Source organism: Gordionus sp. m RMFG-2023, chromosome 2 (assembly GCF_954871325.1).
Source record: "Gordionus sp. m RMFG-2023 chromosome 2, tfGorSpeb1-WG-v2, whole genome shotgun sequence".
NCBI lineage: Eukaryota > Metazoa > Nematomorpha > Gordioida > Chordodea > Parachordodidae > Gordionus > Gordionus sp. m RMFG-2023.
In genome coordinates, this window is record NC_088776.1 from 36,355,590 (window position 1) to 36,375,228 (window position 19,639).

The 19,639-nt window shown below is 26.0% G+C and overlaps 1 protein-coding gene across 4 annotated transcripts in view; it reads right to left on the reverse strand.

Moving 5' to 3' along the window:
* Positions 1-2,128: 2,128 nt before the first annotated feature.
* Positions 2,129-19,639, reverse strand: part of LOC135925134 (cullin-associated NEDD8-dissociated protein 1-like) — a 37,519-nt gene continuing 20,008 nt past the window's right edge. The window contains exons 19-29 of one of the 4 annotated variants that reach the window (XM_065460334.1): positions 19,315-19,403; positions 17,471-17,692; positions 16,941-17,373; positions 16,352-16,455; positions 15,699-15,921; positions 15,072-15,187; positions 14,560-14,958; positions 6,820-6,891; positions 5,989-6,169; positions 5,230-5,376; positions 2,129-2,371 (exon numbers count right to left, since the gene is read on the reverse strand). In XM_065460334.1, coding sequence (XP_065316406.1) covers positions 2,262-2,371; positions 5,230-5,376; positions 5,989-6,169; positions 6,820-6,891; positions 14,560-14,958; positions 15,072-15,187; positions 15,699-15,921; positions 16,352-16,455; positions 16,941-17,373; positions 17,471-17,692; positions 19,315-19,403 — 2,096 coding nt within the window. In that variant the 3' untranslated portion in view covers positions 2,129-2,261. Of the gene's footprint in view, positions 2,372-2,511; positions 2,575-5,229; positions 5,377-5,988; positions 6,170-6,819; positions 6,892-14,559; positions 14,959-15,071; positions 15,188-15,698; positions 15,922-16,351; positions 16,456-16,940; positions 17,374-17,470; positions 17,693-19,314; positions 19,404-19,639 lie in introns of those variants that run through there. The other 3 variants (XM_065460330.1, XM_065460332.1, XM_065460331.1) reach the window with 3 other exon arrangements.

The window sequence follows — 19,639 nt, forward strand, 5'->3', positions numbered from 1 at the left end:
ATAAATAAGTGAAACTATTAATAATTAATTTTTAAAAAGTAATGTAATATTTAAATATGAATTTAATAATTGAATTTTCTTAGCTTTGATTTTGAGAAAACGGGTAAAATCATATTTTTATCCATGTCGATGTTATATTTTTCCATTCAAATCAATTCCAACAAGTCTTTTTTATCTCATTAATTTCTCCCGAAGATAACATCCACAACAGTTATCTGTACTTTGGTATTAAAAATGTTAAAATTATATGAGGCATGTATTTTTCAATGTTTACCTAATAGTTTAAATAACTAATAAAAGCTAAAAAAAATTTAACCCATCCGCTCACAATTTTTAAAATTATTTAACTAGCCCTCCCAATTAGATGGACGGGCGTGGGCTAAAAACCAGCTCGTTTTAGCAAAAAAATTCGAAAAGCTTAAAGATTACGATATGACAATTTTCACTTTTCTATGGTGCATCCTTATTTAAATTTCAATTTAAAATGTTTATTGCTTCAAAAATGATTAAAAATATCGATTATGATAATTGTCACTTTTCTATGATACATCCTCATTTTAATTTAATGTTTACAATTTTAACCAGTTGTTTCAAAAAAAATAACGATTATGACAATTGTCTTTTCTATGGTACATCCTCATTTAAATTTTAATTTAACAAGTATATTCTGCTTATTTGCTCCAAAAAATTTTAAAAAAAATAAAAAGTGCAAAAATAACGAATATGAGAATTGTTACTTTTATATGGTTCATCTTCTCTAATATCTCAAGTAGTCGGAAAAACTAGACTAATTAACAACACTAACCCCGACTATACAGTGATGCAGGTTCGGTTCGGCCTAAAAATTTGTTTTAGTTGACTAAGCCGAGTAAATATATCATAAACGAATTTTTAGACAATAACCGTTAGTTATTCGAATTAATTTAGCCGATTAACAACACTACTAAAGAAAATTGAATTTTACATTATAAATAATATGCTTCTTAATGATATCTTTTCCCATTTTTTAATATACCTATTATTTTCGTGAATACTTTGTAAGCTTATATTCATGCAATAATTCTTAAGAATATTTTTGTGCATTAATCTATATTTCTATCATTTACTTTTTAAAAATATATTAAAATTTAAATATCAAGTTTTAAATGTCTAAAATATATATATTTTTTTTTACAAAGTTCTTTTTCGAGACATTTATTTTATAGTGTTTCATATGCCTGATTTTATACATTTAATATTTTGTCATAATTTATTAGTCAATATTTCAGTCACTAGTACTAATAAATTTTGGAGACTTGAGATATTCTTAAAAAACTCCTAGAATATTTGTAACAAATAAAATTAATTATCCTCTCCCACCCCCATAGCGAATTCCTGCGTACGTGCTTGGATAATTCAAATAGAAAATCAAGGCGAGGAAAAAAATTTACCATTTTATAATCAGGTCGACAGCCCATTAAATTTTGCACGGTTGCTAGAATTGACTTAATTTTTGAAATGCGTTTACAGGGCTTCATACTTATTCCAAACCGACTTAACAGTGTGAAGACTGCCTTCAGCAATTGAATGCCTAATTCAAACGTTGCTGTATAAACATTATTTAGTGTAGGCATTACAGTTATTAATGCCTGTAATACTTTTTATTGCATTGGACACTGCTAATTCTAAATGCTGTAAATAATGCAGGTTATGATCGTTGGATATTACATTTTTAGGAACCAATTAAAATATGGAATTGTTAGTTTCTGAATTAAAAATGTTTAATTACATTACCATTTTGTTGATAAAATATTTTGTTCATTTCATAGTAAAAGTATTAATATTTTAAAATACCGCTATATAAACAAAAATTTAATATTTTGGAAGGGGTATCCTTGCTCTCTACTTTTTTAAAAAAAATTTTGGCGGGAGCACGCTTTATTTTAATCGAAGGTTGCCTGCCCCCCACCTAACTACACACCTGGTTAATAGAAAAATATTAATATGCTTTCAAAACATCTTAGTAGCATTGAACGCCGCTAAACAATGTTCCAGTTACCCTTAGTGTTCTTTAAATTATAGAAATTTAATTCTAATCCCAAATTTTCAATTATTTTTTTTTATCAAAATTTATAAGAATAAAAAAAATTTATTATAATAAAATCAGCTTATAGATTGAAAACTTATATATAAAAACTATTAAAACTTTAGGTTGGGATTAATAAGTTGAAAAAAATGAAAATAAAAAAAAGGATCTAAAAGTTACATATATGGAAAATCGTTTAATTAGTATGTGTTGAAGAAATTTCTTTGTTCAGAGAATCGTATATGGCATTCAGTTCTGTATTCGACTTCACAAAATTTTGAAACTCAATCACAAAAGCATTCTTATCTATATGATAAAAGTAAAATAAAAATTTTATTTGAGAATTTTAAAACTTCATTAATTAGAAATATAAAAGATTTTAAAAGTACATATATAAATTCTTAGAGAGAAATAAAGATGATACACTGCATATCCCCATACGGCCAGGTATTGCTGATTAGATGGGAGGAGCTCTGAGTTTTAGTATATCATTCACACATAACTATTTCCTAAAATCTCGTTTATATAAAAATAAGGTAAACCACTTATAAGAAAATTGACAAATACCTCAACCCCAAAGAAGATTACAATTTCAGGGGGCCCAAAAAATTTTATGAAATTCTCAAATATTTCAAAAAATATCTTCTTTTATCTAATATTTTCAAAAGAACTTTTTTTAACTAAAATTCTTAAAATGACCTTTTTTAAACTACATTTTCAAAATTACCTTTTTAAATGATTTTTTAAAGCTATATTATCAAAAAACCCCCTTTTTTAGATAATATTTTCAAAATGACGTTCTATTTTTAAAACAAATTCAGGGGGGCTCTTTAAATTTTTCAAGGGACTCGAGCTCGCCCTAGTGAAGCTATTGGCGAAGAAGGCAATAATCTACTATCAAATAGAATATAATTAGAATTTTTCGAATCTCCTCAAATTTTATACTAATATTTACCGAACCGTAATAATAAAGCGTAATGGTTACCATATCATACTATCCTAAATTATATTAGATCGCCATGAATCTTATTTTGATAACTACTAAATTTCAAGATAAAATTTAATATAGACAGAATAGTGATAAATTTTTATCTATAAATCGTATAGAGGCTTACATGCACTATATACTAAGGGTAAATCAATAAATTATAAATAAATTTTAGTAAATAGCATACAAATCAAAATGAACGCCACTTTAATATTAGTGATTCAAATTGATTACTAATTTTTCAGACAAGTTAAAGGTTTGTATCTTCTGTTTTCATGTTTATTATTATCTTATGCAATTGTTTTCTGTTTAATCCTCGAAATCGCAGGTTGGGCATAATTAGAACCTCAAGAAATTTTAAAATATGATTTTTTGAAATTATTAAGGTATTTTGATGAAGATTTTTCAATAGCTTAATAATTTTAAGGAAAATATATGTGTGCAAAATTATCTTGGGTTTCATTCAATCCGTAGTTTGTGATTTATAGCTATCTTTAGCGCTTGTGGGGGCCATTGAGCCCATTTAATCATCGTTGTATTTTTTTGCCCGTTATTTTATTAACATATTAAAATACTCATTATGTAAAAAAGATCCCTTTAACGCATTGGTATATAATGCAAGTGGAACTGAAATCTGTTTATTTATACCTTTAATAATTTAAATACCTATAATTTTGGAGAAAATCTGATGAAAAAAAAAGTTATTCTTTAAAATCAACTTAATTTTCCAAATAATATAATATATATTTTATAGGACGTGCCGATACCACTTTTTGGAGGCCGATCCGATATTAATTGATATCGGCCGATTCTGATCCGATCAGATATTGTATTTGATTTTGTATTCTGTAAACATACAAATCGTTTTAATTTTTAATGCATACATCTACTCATTTCATATACTTTTTGATAGTATTTAACATCTATAATTTAACTATACCATAACATGTCATTAAATATATTATAACGATCAGTTTAAGTTTATATTTATGAATATAAGAGTATATAAAAATTTTTATTGATAAATTACTTATTTATATAATAAGTAATAAAATATGTAAATTATAAATTAATTATTAAAATGGATTTCCATTTTATTTATAAAAATAGTGGTTTTTTTTAGATATAACTTAAAAAATTTTTTTAATATCCTATCGAAAAATTTTATAATATCGACTGATAACCAATATTTTAAAAAAGATAAATTATCGGCCCGATCCGATAAAAAATAATAAATAAAAATATGATCATTCAATTTATCGTTATCAAATTCAGGTTCAGAAGATTATAGACTAATTTTATTACCTTTTGATTGTAGGTAGTGAACCTAGATTTCGCCGAATTTAAAAAAACAGCCAAAATCTAGATTTATCAGCCTTTTAAAAATAGGATAAATCCAGATTTTCGGCATTAATATTTGTACCCGATGCTGAATTTATATCTATTGAATGGTTGAGTAAATATATCAGAAATGAAGTTATGTTTTAATTCCTTAAATTATAAAATTGAACGATATCTATATTACTCATTATTAGAGGTTGGTGCAGTCAGCCGGAAGCCTGACAAATTATGCAAAATATTTTTATGAAGTGGGCCAATGTTTTGAAATGATTTTAAAGTTGATAATGTGGGAAATTAATGTTGTTTTTTCATAAAAAATTATTATTAGCTGGGTTAGACAACTTGTACAAAATATATTTTATGGGTTGGGTCGGGTAAAAGATAATTAAAAGCTAGACCAATATCGGATAGAAAATTTCCATGGGCCAATTTGGGCCGACCTCTACATACTACCATATTGTTAAAAAAGATAGAAATTAAATTAAATATAAATTATTAAAAACGATCGGTATTATAAAAAGATTAGTCTATCTGATCTTATGATCAATATCAGCGCCAATCCGATACCAACATTAATATCGGAGCAGCCAAATTATAAATATTAAAATTTTTAAAAAATATTTTAATGATAGATTTTGTTTTCAAAAATTATTTGAGGAATTTTTTTAATACGGCTTTCTAATATGATTTAGGGTAGCAAAACTGAGCCATATTATAGTTATGATTTTGAAATCATATAAGAATACGACTTGTTTTTTCAACCCTTGTAAAATATAAGCTAGAAAAATCGCATGAAATATTAAGAGGCAATTTATCTTGGTCTCAAGCATATTACCAGCATCGGGTAAGGTTAATAAGGATATAGAAGCCCTAAGAGCGCATCGTTTAAGATCCTCTTGTTTCTCAAATTCTTGTTTAACGGAATTTGCTTTGACTTTGCTATTTAAAATTGTCTTCAAAGGTTCCAACAACCGTTCAATTCCTATCATATAAGAATTATGTAAATATGCTTAAATTCAAATATGAGCAAAACAAAATTTACAACAATATGAATATAAATTTTTTTAAATTAATTAACAATTCTTATTTATAACGACTATATTAATATACTACCACACATCATTAATATCCGACCACTCTTATTTTTTTTAGCTCATTAAAAAAATTAATTTAACAAAATACTTTAAAAAAATTAAAAAACTTTATTAAGTAAAAAAATACCAAAATATCATGAAAAAAATTTAATGTAACTTATTTAAATATATATGATTTAAAATAGGTAAATCTATTTAAATGACCATTATTTTCGCCTATTCTAAAATTTTGTTAAAACACCTTTAGCCTTAACAAATTGAAATTATGTGGAAGAATATCTAAGTATAAGGTGGCCACCTTTAAAACGCATATATTTTCCTTATAATTTACAAAAATGAAATTTGAAATAATTTTTTAAGAGATTAATAATTATATTTAAATTTGAGGTGGCGAATATCAATGGTGGAATAGTATTTAAAACTAGCCAAAAAACTGGCTAAAAAATTAATCTAAACTAAAAAAAATGTAAATTTTAATTAAACTAAAACAAATAATATACTTGGTAAAAGCAAAGCAGAGGGACAAAGGCAGGCTAAGCGTGATAGCATCAAGTAAGTCAGCATTTTAATGTCGTAATGATCTTTAAGACCCGTTTCGACGTGATTTAGGAATTGATCCAAATCTAATTTCTCGAAGCAGGTTGGAGAATCAACCAGAGTATACATGCATTCGTAGGATGTCTGAACCGAAAATAAAATGAGATTTAATTTTTTTTTTAAATCTAAAATAAAAGGGAGAACGGGCTAAATTAATTATAAAACAGAGACCTTCGTTCGCATGATTTTTTAGCCCTATAAAATAATATTCACTAATATAAAAATTCCAATATTTTCATATAAACATTCAGATAGGCATATTAAGGATGTTATGAACTTTGACTCTAAAGAGCAGCTTTGTAATTATAGATAAAAAAAATAGTAATAGGCCCCCGTAAAGGTGACTAATTCGGCTAAGTAAAATTATAAAAGTTTAGTAATAAAAATATTTTATTAAACAAAATTTATTTTAAAAAAATCATCAAATAAAAAAAATTAATTAATAGCAAAACAATCATTATATTTCAAAATATGGACACCAACATTTGTGAAGTGAGGAATTTTAAATAATTTTACAAATAAAACGACTATCGTAATTTTTTCATTGGTAGCCGTCATTCCATAACAATCGGGTTGAAAAATAATAACTTATTATAATATGAGAGCAGTATTAAGTAACCTAATCTCTCTATAACGACTCAACGTATAGTGAAATGACTGTCCATGATAAAATGACGATGAGCTTTTCAATGGTACATCGATTAGTATACTATATTAATATAATAAAAACGTACCTTTCTTAAATCTAAACCATCGTCCACGGAATGTTTAAAAGGCCCCATTTCGACTTCCCTTATTAGTTCCTTCTAAAAAATATAAAATAATAATTATAAATAATTACTTTATTTTATATCTGTTTGTGACTGTGTGTAAAGTCGCAAATTCTATTTTTTTCGGCCCGATATTTATTTTTAAGCAGGAGCTCGGCTCGAATTTTTAATTTAAATATAAAAATTGAACGCATTTTTATAAGTAAAAATTACTAATTGTTATGTCTTATAGCAGATTAATGAACAAGAAGAAATTTTTTTTCAACTTGTAAATTTAATTTTTTTTGTTTAATAACAAGGATTAGTATTTAAAGTAATGCAATTTCTGGAATGTGGTAATATAATAATTAAATTAAAACCAGTTTTGGTTATTATTATTATATTATTCCAATTTATATAGTGTAAGTTATACCTTTCTTGTAGATCTAAGTCAAGGGTATAACTACGAAAAAAAGCTATATGCTATTTTTAGGTTGACCCCTTTCCATTAACCATATATAGTGTAATTTATTTATAATTACGAAAAAAAACTATTATGGATAACTACTAGCACAATTATAGTGTAAATTATACCTTTCTTATATATGTTGTCGAAGTCAAGGGTATAATTACGAAAAAAAAACTTTATTGTATTGCTAGTTTGACCCTACCCCACTCCCCTCCCAATTTATTTGATTTGTTGGTATACTAATCATTTTACTATTTCTTCCAAATATTTTCTTATAAATTTTTGATAATATATGTATCACATATACCCCGTAATACAAATTTTTAATTCTTGTTATGATATTTGATATACTTTTCCCAGTTTTTTGATATTCTCTCAAAATTATTTCTCAATTGTATTGACATTACTTAATTTTTTTTTAATATTTTTTTTAAGGGGGGGGGGGGTGATTTATATTAAATACAAGTGACAATGTTTATTAATGGATTTTGTATCGTAGAGGACTTAAGGCTTAAAACGATATATTATATTATATTTAATATTAAATTGATGTTTTGAAAAGTTATACAATGATTTTTATTTAATATTAAATTGATGTTATTTTTGTAAATATACTTAAATGATCACTTTCACCTTTTGTTTTTTTATAACGATTAAATTGAATCATTCTTTAAACAAAGGTCTCTTCATCTTCAGACCCATACCTAACACGCAAAGGATGTAACCAGTCTCTTCAACTCAGACCCATACCAGGGGCACATATGTTGAATTCAGTCTCCGCACCAGCTTCCAATAAGCTGGTGCCCCTATCCTCCACCATAATGGACTAGTGGAAAAGGTATAGAAAGAATTGGGGACGATTGTATTGAATAACTACGGAAGATTGAAGGTTAAGAATATATCATCAATTTTAGAATGTGGAATCCGTGAAGATTAAGAATATTAATAATTTAATTCTTTATTTTCAACTAAGATTGTAACATTTTGAAAGTTTTGAAAGGATTGAGAGATTAGAACCGTTGTCAAATAAAGAAAGGTTAAAATAACATGATACTAAATCAGACTAATATCCTCGTTAGAACTAAAATGATACTAAATCAGACTAATATCCTCGATTATATATACTTTTCTATAATATTCGTCCAATAATAAACGTTAGAACTAAAATGATACTAAATCTTTATTAAATAATATGATAAAAATATAATCAAACTAAATTAATTTAAAAAAAATTAACATAATTTTTAATTTTGTTGTAATTGTTAAACCAAATTACAAAGCCGAAGGATATTCAAATCTACTCAAGAAAAAAGAATTAAATTTCGAATGCAAATGATTTAAAGAAAGATGAATAAAAAAGAATGATTATTCAAATTAAAGAAAGTTCAAGATTTTTTTCAGTTTGTTTGTAAAACATTATATAAATGAATTATAGAAAAGTATATATATATTCGAGGATATTTGTATAAGGAGATCATGATTTTACGAACTTAATTATAATTTTTAATTTTAATTTTTTATTATTTTAATTTTTTTTAAATTAATTTAGTTTGATTATATTTTTAACTTATTATTTAATAAAGAGTTAGTATCATTTTAGTTCTAACTTTTCTGATTTGACGAATATTATAGAAAAATATATATAATCGAGATATTAGTCTGATTTAGTATCATTTTAGTTCTAACTTTTCTGATTTGACGAATATTATAGAAAAATATATATAATCGAGGATATTAGTCTGATTTAGTATCAGTTTAGTTCTAATGAGGATATTAGTCTGATTTAGTATCATTTTTTTCTAACCTTTCTTTATTTGACAACGATTATAATCTTCCAATTCTTATTCTAATTTTTCAAAATGTTACAATGATGTTGGAGAGTGGAGGCGACAGGGCAATTTCAACAATTCAGTCTAATTAACTCTCCCACTAGCCTCAGCAATATAAATATCAATACCATATTGGTTCAGTGGTGTCTTACAGCGATTGATCCAAGATTTAGAAGATCAAAAGTCAGTCTAATTAACTCTGAAAAGAGATTCTAAATAAAGGGGGAAGGGGATGTATGAGATGACTATCACTAAGACAAAGAATGAGAGCAATAAAACAATGGTATCAATATTAATGGTCGTATTTCGGAGAATTAGTCGTTTAGCTAAAAAGAATGCGTCACAAGAGATCGTTATACGTACAAGTGATCGATGTAGCTAAAAGAAATTCGTTATAAATTTTTATTAAAGATATATGGTTGACTGTTATTTAAGTTGATAATATTTAGCAAAATATCAGGTTGTTGATTAACCTAAAAATCTTCATAAAGAGAAACGGCTTTTCGTCATTAGAAAATTTATGCCGCAATCGAGCTCAATTAGAGATCGGATTTTTATTTTGGATCAAAAGATACAAGAAATCATTATCGTATAAGAGATCTTAAGGCAAAGTGGATATATTGACAAGAAGACCAGGATGCTATCGTTAATCGTTGACAAATTATAGCCAATTGCTTATCAAAAATTTATTATAGGATAAAAAATCGAAGAAGAAGTCGTGGAAACCATCGTTACTCGCAGACAAATTATCGTCGTTTACCGTCATTAGTTACTAGAAACCGTTAGAAACAAGCAAAGACTAGGTTAATGTGGGAGTAAAACGAGATATAATTAAAAGAGCTAGAAGAATGTATCGGGAACCATGCCTATACTCGCAGAATGGTGGGACTAATCTAAGTGGAAGGGTGTTGTAATTGTTAAACCAAATTACAAAGCCGAAGGATATTCAAATCTACTCAAGAAAAAAGAATTAAATTTCGAATGCAAATGATTTAAAGAAAGATGAATAAAAAAGAATGATTATTCAAATTAAAGAAAGTTCAAGATTTTTTTTCAGTTTGTTTGTAAAACATTATGTAAATGAATTATAGAAAAGTATATATATATTCGAGGATATTTGTATAATGATAGATCATGATTTTACCAACTTAATTATAATTTTTAATTTTAATTTTTTATTATGTTAATTTTTTTAAATTAATTTAGTTTGATTATATTTTTATCATATTATTTAATAAAAGGTTGTTGATTAACCAAAAAATCTTCATAAAGAGAAACGGCTTTTCGTCATTAGAAAATTTATGCCGCAATCGAGCTCAATTAGAGATCGGATTTTTATTTTGGATCAAATTATCGTATAAGAGATCTTAAGGCAAAGTGGATATATTGACAAGAAGACCAGGATGCTATCGTTAATCATAGACAAATTATAGCCAATTGCTTATCAAAAATTTAGTATAGGATAAAGAATCGAACAAGAAGTCGTGGAAACCATCGTTACTCGCAGACAAATTATCGTCAGAGATTTACCGTCATTAGTTACTAGAAACCGTTAGAAACAAGCAAAGACTAGGTTAATGTGGGAGTAAAACGAGATATAATTAAAAGAGCTAGAAGAATGTATCGGGAACCATGCCTATACTCGCAGAATGGTGGGACTAATCTAAGTGGAAGGGTGTTGTAATTGTTAAACCAAATTACAAAGCCGAAGGATATTCAAATCTACTCAAGAAAAAAGAATTAAATTTCGAATGCAAATGATTTAAAGAAAGATGAATAAAAAAGAATGATTATTCAAATTAAAGAAAGTTCAAGATTTTTTTTCAGTTTGTTTGTAAAACATTATGTAAATGAATTATAGAAAAGTATATATATATTCGAGGATATTTGTATAAGGAGAGATCATGATTTTACGAACTTAATTATAATTTTTAATTTTAATTTTTTATTATTTTTTTAATTAATTTAGTTTGATTATATTTTTAACTTATTATTTAATAAAGAGTTAGTATCATTTTAGTTCTAACTTTTCTGATTTGACGAATATTATAGAAAAATATATATAATCGAGGATATTAGTCTGAGTTAGTATCATTTTAGTTCTAACGAGGATATTAGTCTGATTTAGTATCATTTTTTTCTAACCTTTCTTATTTGACAACGATTATAATCTTCCAATTCTTATTCTAATTTTTCAAAATGTTACAATGGTAAACATACAATTTGATAAATTAGAATTATTGAGAGGAATTACATTATATATTTTAGGTACTCAAGGGTAAGTTATTAAACATCATTATTATTAAAATTAATCTTTTATTTTAATAAAGAAAGATTTAACAAACCTTGGATTCTTAATGGCTCTCCCAATACTGATTAAACACCCTGAGTTAAGTTCGGAATTATAACAATTTGAGATCAAATAAAAACAAAAGGTGAAAGTAATAATGATCATTTAAGTATATATACATCAATTTAATATTAAAATAAATATAATATAGTATAACGTTTCTAGCCTTAAGTCTTCTACAATAAAAAATCCATTAATAAAATTGTTACTTATATTTAACACAGATAAATTTTATTATCATTTTATTTTGATCGAACATAATAAAACATCATTTTATATATAATCTATTTTTGTATTTTTTAGGCCATATGCTCGATTTTTTCTAAAAAACTTAAAAGAGCCATACCCGAAATATTTTTAAATATCTAGATGAGAGCAAGACTCTGGGTCGACTTGCTGGGCTCTAGATGGATGTTTGAAATTGAATTAGATTTAATATAAACCAAAGTTAAAAATTTTCAAATATTGAGCATATAATCTTTAAAAAAAAATTTAAGAAGTTCAAAATCATTGTTTAAAAAATTTGTTATTTCATCATGAAAGATTTTTTCATTTATAAAAATCATGGTAGATGCTTATAAAAGATTTTTTACAAAAAAGATTTCAAATTTTAGATAAAATTTAATCAAAAACATGTTTGAGCATTCTTAAAAAAATCTTTGAAGATTTTTTATATTGAAGAGTATTTCGAATTCTGGTATACACCAAAAATAATCAGAAAATGTTATAAAATAAAAGATAGATCATAAGTGATTGATGCAGTGGCTTCCCTCTCTTATCCTAGCAACCGGCACAAAGAGCCTAGTTAGAGATTAGCCAAAGAATAATTATTAAAATCTTTGATGTCCCGGAAAATTTTATAATATACACTATATTGAAAATATTTCTTCAAATTTATAAAAAAAACTAATAAAATATCGGTCTTTTGGCCAAAAAAAGATATGGAAGGTCATTACCAGGATAGGGAGTTATATGAAGATAATCAACTTTTAACCCGAAGACGCTTTTAACAGCGCTAATTGGAGAAAGAAAATATGAAGAGAAAAACAACTAGAACTAGGATTCTTGAAAATCGACTGACAATGAACATGATATAATCCTAACATGTTATTAGTTATTACTAACTAGATAATATAGACATAATTATATATATTGAGATTTTAATAACTTCAACATTATTTTATTATCATAAATATTTCATTTAATTATTAAGCCTTGGGTTATTTATTTAAGTTGTCACCAGAAAACGATTTAAATAACATTAATACTAAATAGATAAATCTGATTTTGATAATAAGTAAATCGATTTGTATATAAAGATTGGATTTTTTAAATATATATATTATAAATATCTGGATTTTGAATATTTATATTATTATAATCAATACTTAAATCTAATTTAATCATTTTTAGTATTATATTATTTCAATTAATTTGTTTGACAAAATATCATTTTTTTGTACAAGGTTTATTACTTTTATTTTCCTTATTTTAATTTTATTATTCAAATGTTTAAATATAACATTTTCAAAAAATTATATATATATATATAAGGATTGATTATTTTTCATTTTATTATTATTGAATAGAATCTTATGTTAGTTTTAAATTATATTTCTTCAAAAAATGAAAGCTGAATTAGTCCAGACATATGTAATATATAGTTAAATATATGTTACAAATAAAGCTACAATTTTATTCAATTAATTTTAATGATTTAATTATAAGTCTTGGGTCATTCCACGTCAAATCGACCAAAAAAACGAGATTTTCGGACGACCATCTTTAAAATCAACGAAACTTGGCATGATAGTTATTTATGTTGTATATGTTAATAAAATCAAAATTTTAGAGTGCTAGTTCCATCAAATCCAAAGATATACGCCTTCAAAGTCGAAAATCGCGAAGTGCGAGATTTCATTAAATCTTATTTTTTTTCTAAAATACTTAAGATAAAGTTACAAATTATATATCATGAAAATTTTACATTGCAAAATTCGAAAAAAAATTAATTGTTAGGAAGGGATTTTTTTTGCGTGTTGATATTCTCTAAAATGTTTATTACCTTTATATTAAACGATTCAATAAAAAATCTTGATATTTTTGTTTTTTTAATTTTATTAAAATTTTATTATTTTTATAAATAAAAAAGTTAATATAGATGGCGTTATATTAAAAAGATTTTATAATATGATATATTTAATAAAAATATGTATTCCTCTTACAACATTTAACCATATACATATATCTTATTCAAAAATCCCGTCAAACTCATAGATGTACCATATCGGCAGTAACTGATACCGGATACTTTATATTTTTATTTTTAACGATACCAGTAACTGATATCCATTATAATGAATAACCCTAATAAATTTAAAAAAATAAATTGGCCTACATTAAGCCAAGAATTGATGAGAAAAAAATTTTAATCTACAAATGTCTATGGAGCAAGAAAAGGTTGATAATTATAATTTTTCATTTAAAAATTTTGTTTTAGAATTAATCTTATTATAAAGAATATATATCGGAGACCTGCAGGTCCGGCCCTAAGCTCGGGTACAAGGGCTGGGCTGTATTTTAATTTTTTTTAAATATATCTGGGCCGGGCCTGAAAATTTTTTTAAAAAAATATCCGGGCCCCGTATATTTTAAAACCAAATATTTGAAATCGCCATTAGCTATAAAAATCAAAAATAAATATAATATATTTTCAAAAAAAGCCGGGCCGAAAATTTTTTTTTAAAAAAAAATCCGGGCGGGGCAGTGCAAATGATACCCTTGCAGGTCTCTGAAAATATTAATATTAAAAGAAGATAGCTTAAATTAATAATTAAAAATAATTTTGTGTGAAAAATGTGAAAACTTAAATTTTTGGGATAAAAATATTTTGGTATAGGTAAAAAAAAATTGGTATCGGAACCAAAAAACAATTTAAATTGAATATTAACCAGTCAGATAAAAAAAAAGAAACTATTTTGTTGACTTAGTCACCCCGATAAAAGAGTATCTCTAATTTGTCCGTGCATGGTTATAATTTAAAATATTCATCAGCCACTTATTATTTTGATAATTACCCTAATTTTAGTTTCGTTATAAAGGTAAGGCAAGATCTCTTTTAAGGAGTCCCTGACCAGAAAGGGTTTATTATGGGCCGCACAATTTAAGGCAATCAATCCCATCCTTCTAACATTCGGGTCTCCATCCTGTAGACTCGATAGAAAACTTCCGAAATGGTTCTTGAGCAATTTATCTATCGTGCTCATGCAATTGATTTGTTGAGCGTATTTAGGATAATTGTGTTGGTTTTGTATAAAAGAAGGAGGGCCATTGTCAAAATCTATTGGATTGTCCAGGTTTTCTGATATATTATCATCCAATTGGTTTTTGTTATTGGAGCAAGTTGAAAGGCCAGAATAATTGACCTGTGATTGTAAATGGTGGGAAAGGCCCCCGTTAACGTTTTGATTCCTTTGCTAGTTAGATTTAAAGAATGTTTGTTTATAATAAAAATAAATTAATAGATAAAATGCTATGGTAAGTTGGGATAAAAAATATTAATTTTCGAAAACAAACAAAAATTATAAACTTGAGCAGTGGACGAGACGCAATGAATTATTGATGCGACTACTGTACATTTAGCCAGTGATTTTGTAGCAGACAGACTCGTTTCATTGGCATCCAAATGAATCTTGTCATCTGCTGCTTTTAAATATTTAAATACAATGACATTATATTAAATCTTTACTATAAAATGTTAGAGATTTAGGATAAAAGTATTATAGGCCTGTTTAATAAATCTTAAATAAGCTTTCATAAATTTGTATCTTATATCTTTAGCTTTTTAAACTATTGGCTGAAAAAGAAAAGGGGTGATTGAAACAAATATTTTCGATATATCAATTTTAAATAGCCAAATAATAGTGTATTTGTAAAATAGTATGTCTTTAATCGAGGAATATGATTGTAGATTTTTAAAACAATAATATATTCTTTTTATCGTATAGAAAATATGGTCAATAGAGGATTATATTATTCCGTCCTAATTACAATTTTATAGAATAACATTTTCAAAATAGTAAGAGATGGCGTCGTATTTTAGTCAACTAAAAAACAGCTTAACCAAGTTTTAATTCTAAAATATTCGTCAAGTTGTGACTCAAATAATGATATATGTATTAAAACTAAAAAAAAACATGTTATATAATGTTATTACCTTTGATTCCGTTGTTCAGTGAACTTAAAGTGTGGTCGAGGGCGGGAATTAAGCCCTCGGGATCTAGGGCGCAAAACTCCCCAAGGCATTCCGAGATAACATTACGCGTTCCTTCCTCCCCAGAACCTAATAAATTTATGTTATCTAAAAGGGCAGACCATATAGGTTTAACATTATGGCACGATAAACGGGAAAATGTGAGAGGAGAACGATCGTTTAAAATCTGTTTTAAAAAAAATTAAATGAAGATGCACTGAAACACATATTTTAGAAATTTCATAAAAGCAAGAACAAAATAAGGCAAAAATCAAATAGAATTTTTTTTAATTTATACTATAATACCAAACCAAATCAAATTTATTTTAGATTATTCTTTTTTAAATGCATGATAAGTAAAATTTATACTAAATCTGAAATGTCGATGTTAGCAATTAATCTGCAATAATTTTATTTTGAAATAAAATTCAAAAAAATAAATAATAAATTGTTATATTTTGAAAAATCTAAACTCAAAATTAATTTAGAAAGAACACAAAAGACAAACTGTTTTTTTTTAATTTTATACTTTTTTGCTGAAATTAAGATATAATAATAATAATATCAAACACATAATGTATATTGAATGTTAAACTCAAAAAAGTATAATATATTACTTCTTTGAGGGCGTGTAGAGGCAAATATTGTTTGTTGGGAGATTTTTGTATTTCCAAAAGTATATATGGTATGAATTTATACAAATTCCCTGAACCAATGTTTCCTGAGATTTAAGAAAACATTACTTTGTAATATTTGATTTTCCCCAAAATAATTTATAAGGATCTATTTAAGTTTTAAATAGATAATTGTTAAGACTTAGAAAATATTGCTATGTTTTACCTACGAAAAAAAGAATTTGAATAATTTATCTAACTTTAACCTATCCATAACCCTTATATTTGTTTCTGTTTATCTTAATATCTTTAATAGTTCAAAAAGCTCTTAACGTTTCTTAAACAATGTAAAAATAAGTAATAATATTGGCAAAAAAGGTTTTAAAAAAACTTGGCAAAATAAATTTAAAATTAGCAAAAGCATAAACATTAATTTCATAATTATTTTAATAAAATCTTAGTTATTTGATTTAAAAATAGACATGTATTTATTTGTTTTTTAATCTATTATTAATCCTTCTAATCTATATATTTACTGAGATAAAAATAAAATAAGTTACAAAATAAAAATATAATATATAAGAGATTTTACCCAGAGCATAGGCGGCCGCAAATTTGATATCCTCACAAGGGGATTTAAAACAAACAGACATCAAATCACACACATTTTCTTGCAGCACGTCCTCAAAATAGGTGTACAGGTCGCATTCCTTACCCATTTCTCCAAGGCAGAGAAGTGAAAATATGACAACAACTCTTTCATTCAAGCTATTATTAACGGACATCGGTAAACTATTATCGACAAGGCTATGCTTTCGAGCATTGTTGTTTTGGGATATGGTGGTAAGATACTGTCTGATTTGAGCCAAAGAACGTTGAGCTAACTCTATCTGCTTGGGGTTAGGAGTAGGTATTTTGGCATTATCAGCATAATTCAAATTTTCAGAATGGGAAGATGGAAGAGATTTTAAAATGGAAGACGCCGACACCATGATACCCACAACTTTGGCTATGTTGACCAAGGCCTGTTTACCAAAAAAAACAATTTTAAATTAGCTTATCCCTTAATAAAAAGCAGACTAATTATATGCAAGTTGGTTTCGTGAGAATAATTTATTTAACTTGTTTATGAATAGCAGTGAGATTTTCATCGTTATAACTATTAAAATTCACAGGTTGATTTGGAGCCGGTGGAAGAGGTGACGAAAACCCAAGGGGAACTCTGTTAAGCTGTAGTTGATTTTGGACAGGAGAGCTTGAAAGTCTCGCAGGCATAATGGAATTGTTATTTGATTGGAAAGTTTGTAGATTTTGGTGATAATTGTATATAGGCTGGGTTATCAACTATTTTATATTGTGTAAAAAAAAATATATAGTATATTTATTATTTATAATATCAAGACAAAAGGAAGTGTATTAGGAAGGGAAATAGTATGGTTCGGTATTTAAGCGGATAGCCTTATCATACAAATAATATAATTTCATCAGTGGGCTTTGAGCACTTCTTTGACACGCAATTTATAAATTAAGTAGTAAAATAAATAACATAAATAAACTAATGAATATCATGTCGGTTTAATTACTTGAGAGTGTAACTTGATACCAGGAAAGAAAAAATTTTATATTTTAATTCCTATGGAGAAGAATAAATAGCTTCATGAAAACTAGTAGAATGTCCTGATATAACGATCTCATAGTATAGACTTTGGAGTTTAATTTAATTAGGAAGAAAGCTGTCGTGCTGATAGATGGTTAGAGGATTTAGTAAAGGAGTATTGCACATAGGGTAAAAAAATGCTGGGATATGACATGGTTCCTTGTGATTTTACTTCGAGATATTTTTTACTATTTATTTCCACTTTTAAACATTTTTTCTTGATTTTTTAATATATTATATCTTTAGAAAGGTTTTTGTGATTGTTTGTTAGACTATTTAGATTATGAAATTATGTAAAACCCAAGAAAAAAAAGTAACTAGGTAAAATAGTTTAATTAAACTTCACATAATAATTTAAAATTTATGCGCTTTTTTTACATCGAGTTATTGTTTATTCTCGAAGATATTTTTCTCATTAAAATACATATTATCATAATTTAAGTTAGCCATATGGAAGCTATTATGATCAGTTTGCCACTCGAATTCTTGGAAGTGGAATATATCTAGGAATCTGAACCCTTTTTTTAAATTAAGAAAAATAAGCCGGTTTTAACAAAAGGAAAATTAATTTTGGAGGGTTTATTTATTCTTGTAATCTTTTTAAATGTTTTCTGGTAGCTTTAACCGCTAGGAACCGAAAGCATCAGAACCGCGTCAAACTTAAACACAAGGACCTGACCCAAATTTTAGGAACCAAAAAACCAATAATTTAGAAAATATCTTAAACTCAATAAAATAAAACCATATAAAAAAAGGAGTTAGGAAAGGAAATTTTATATTTCGATTTATTATAAGCCATTGTCACCTTAAAATATTATATTTAAAAAAACGTATGTTTGTATAACTTTAAATATTTTTTATAAGCCATTTTATTTTTTGTGATCCGTTAAGCCCACACTCTAGTTCACAGATTTTTCACCACCTAAACCCTGTCTTATAAGGAGTTTCACAGCCCAGATAAAATAATTAAATCGTTAGTTAAAAATTGGTAATAAATAAAACCTCCAAAAAATTTTTTTGTCTAATTTAAACATTAAAATATGATAGTTAATTTTTAAAAATTAAGCTCTAAGTATCTACTATACCTAAACTAAACTAGGTGTGGGTAAATGCCTGATGTGATTTAGGGATAGTTTATAATAAGCTGGGCATAGCTAAATAAATATTAATTGATAATTTTGAGGGTTTAAAAAAAGTAATATCTTGACATATATTTTTCGACTAAAATTATTTAACCGCTCAGTGTTGATCATTAGCCGGAATTGTATTTGTTTTATTTAACAAATGAAAAAATTATATAAAATTTAACCTCAATTATTTTATCCATGTCGAGTGGATGTGGTGATCGAATCATAACCAAATCTAAGAAAAATCTCAGTAACGAACGCAATGCTTCGCCTATAGGTTTTTTAAAAAAATAACTTGTAAATTTAAAAGTAATATCTCGTCTGTTGGGTATTAGATTACTCTATCTGAGCCACAATTTATTATAAAAGGTATTCTTAAACTGCTAACAAGTAAATTTAAACAATGTTTCGAAAAATAATGTTTTAAACAAATTTATATATCACTCAGTTTCTATTAGCAAACTAAAAAAATAAATAAAATGTCAATAGAGCAATAGAAATTAAAAT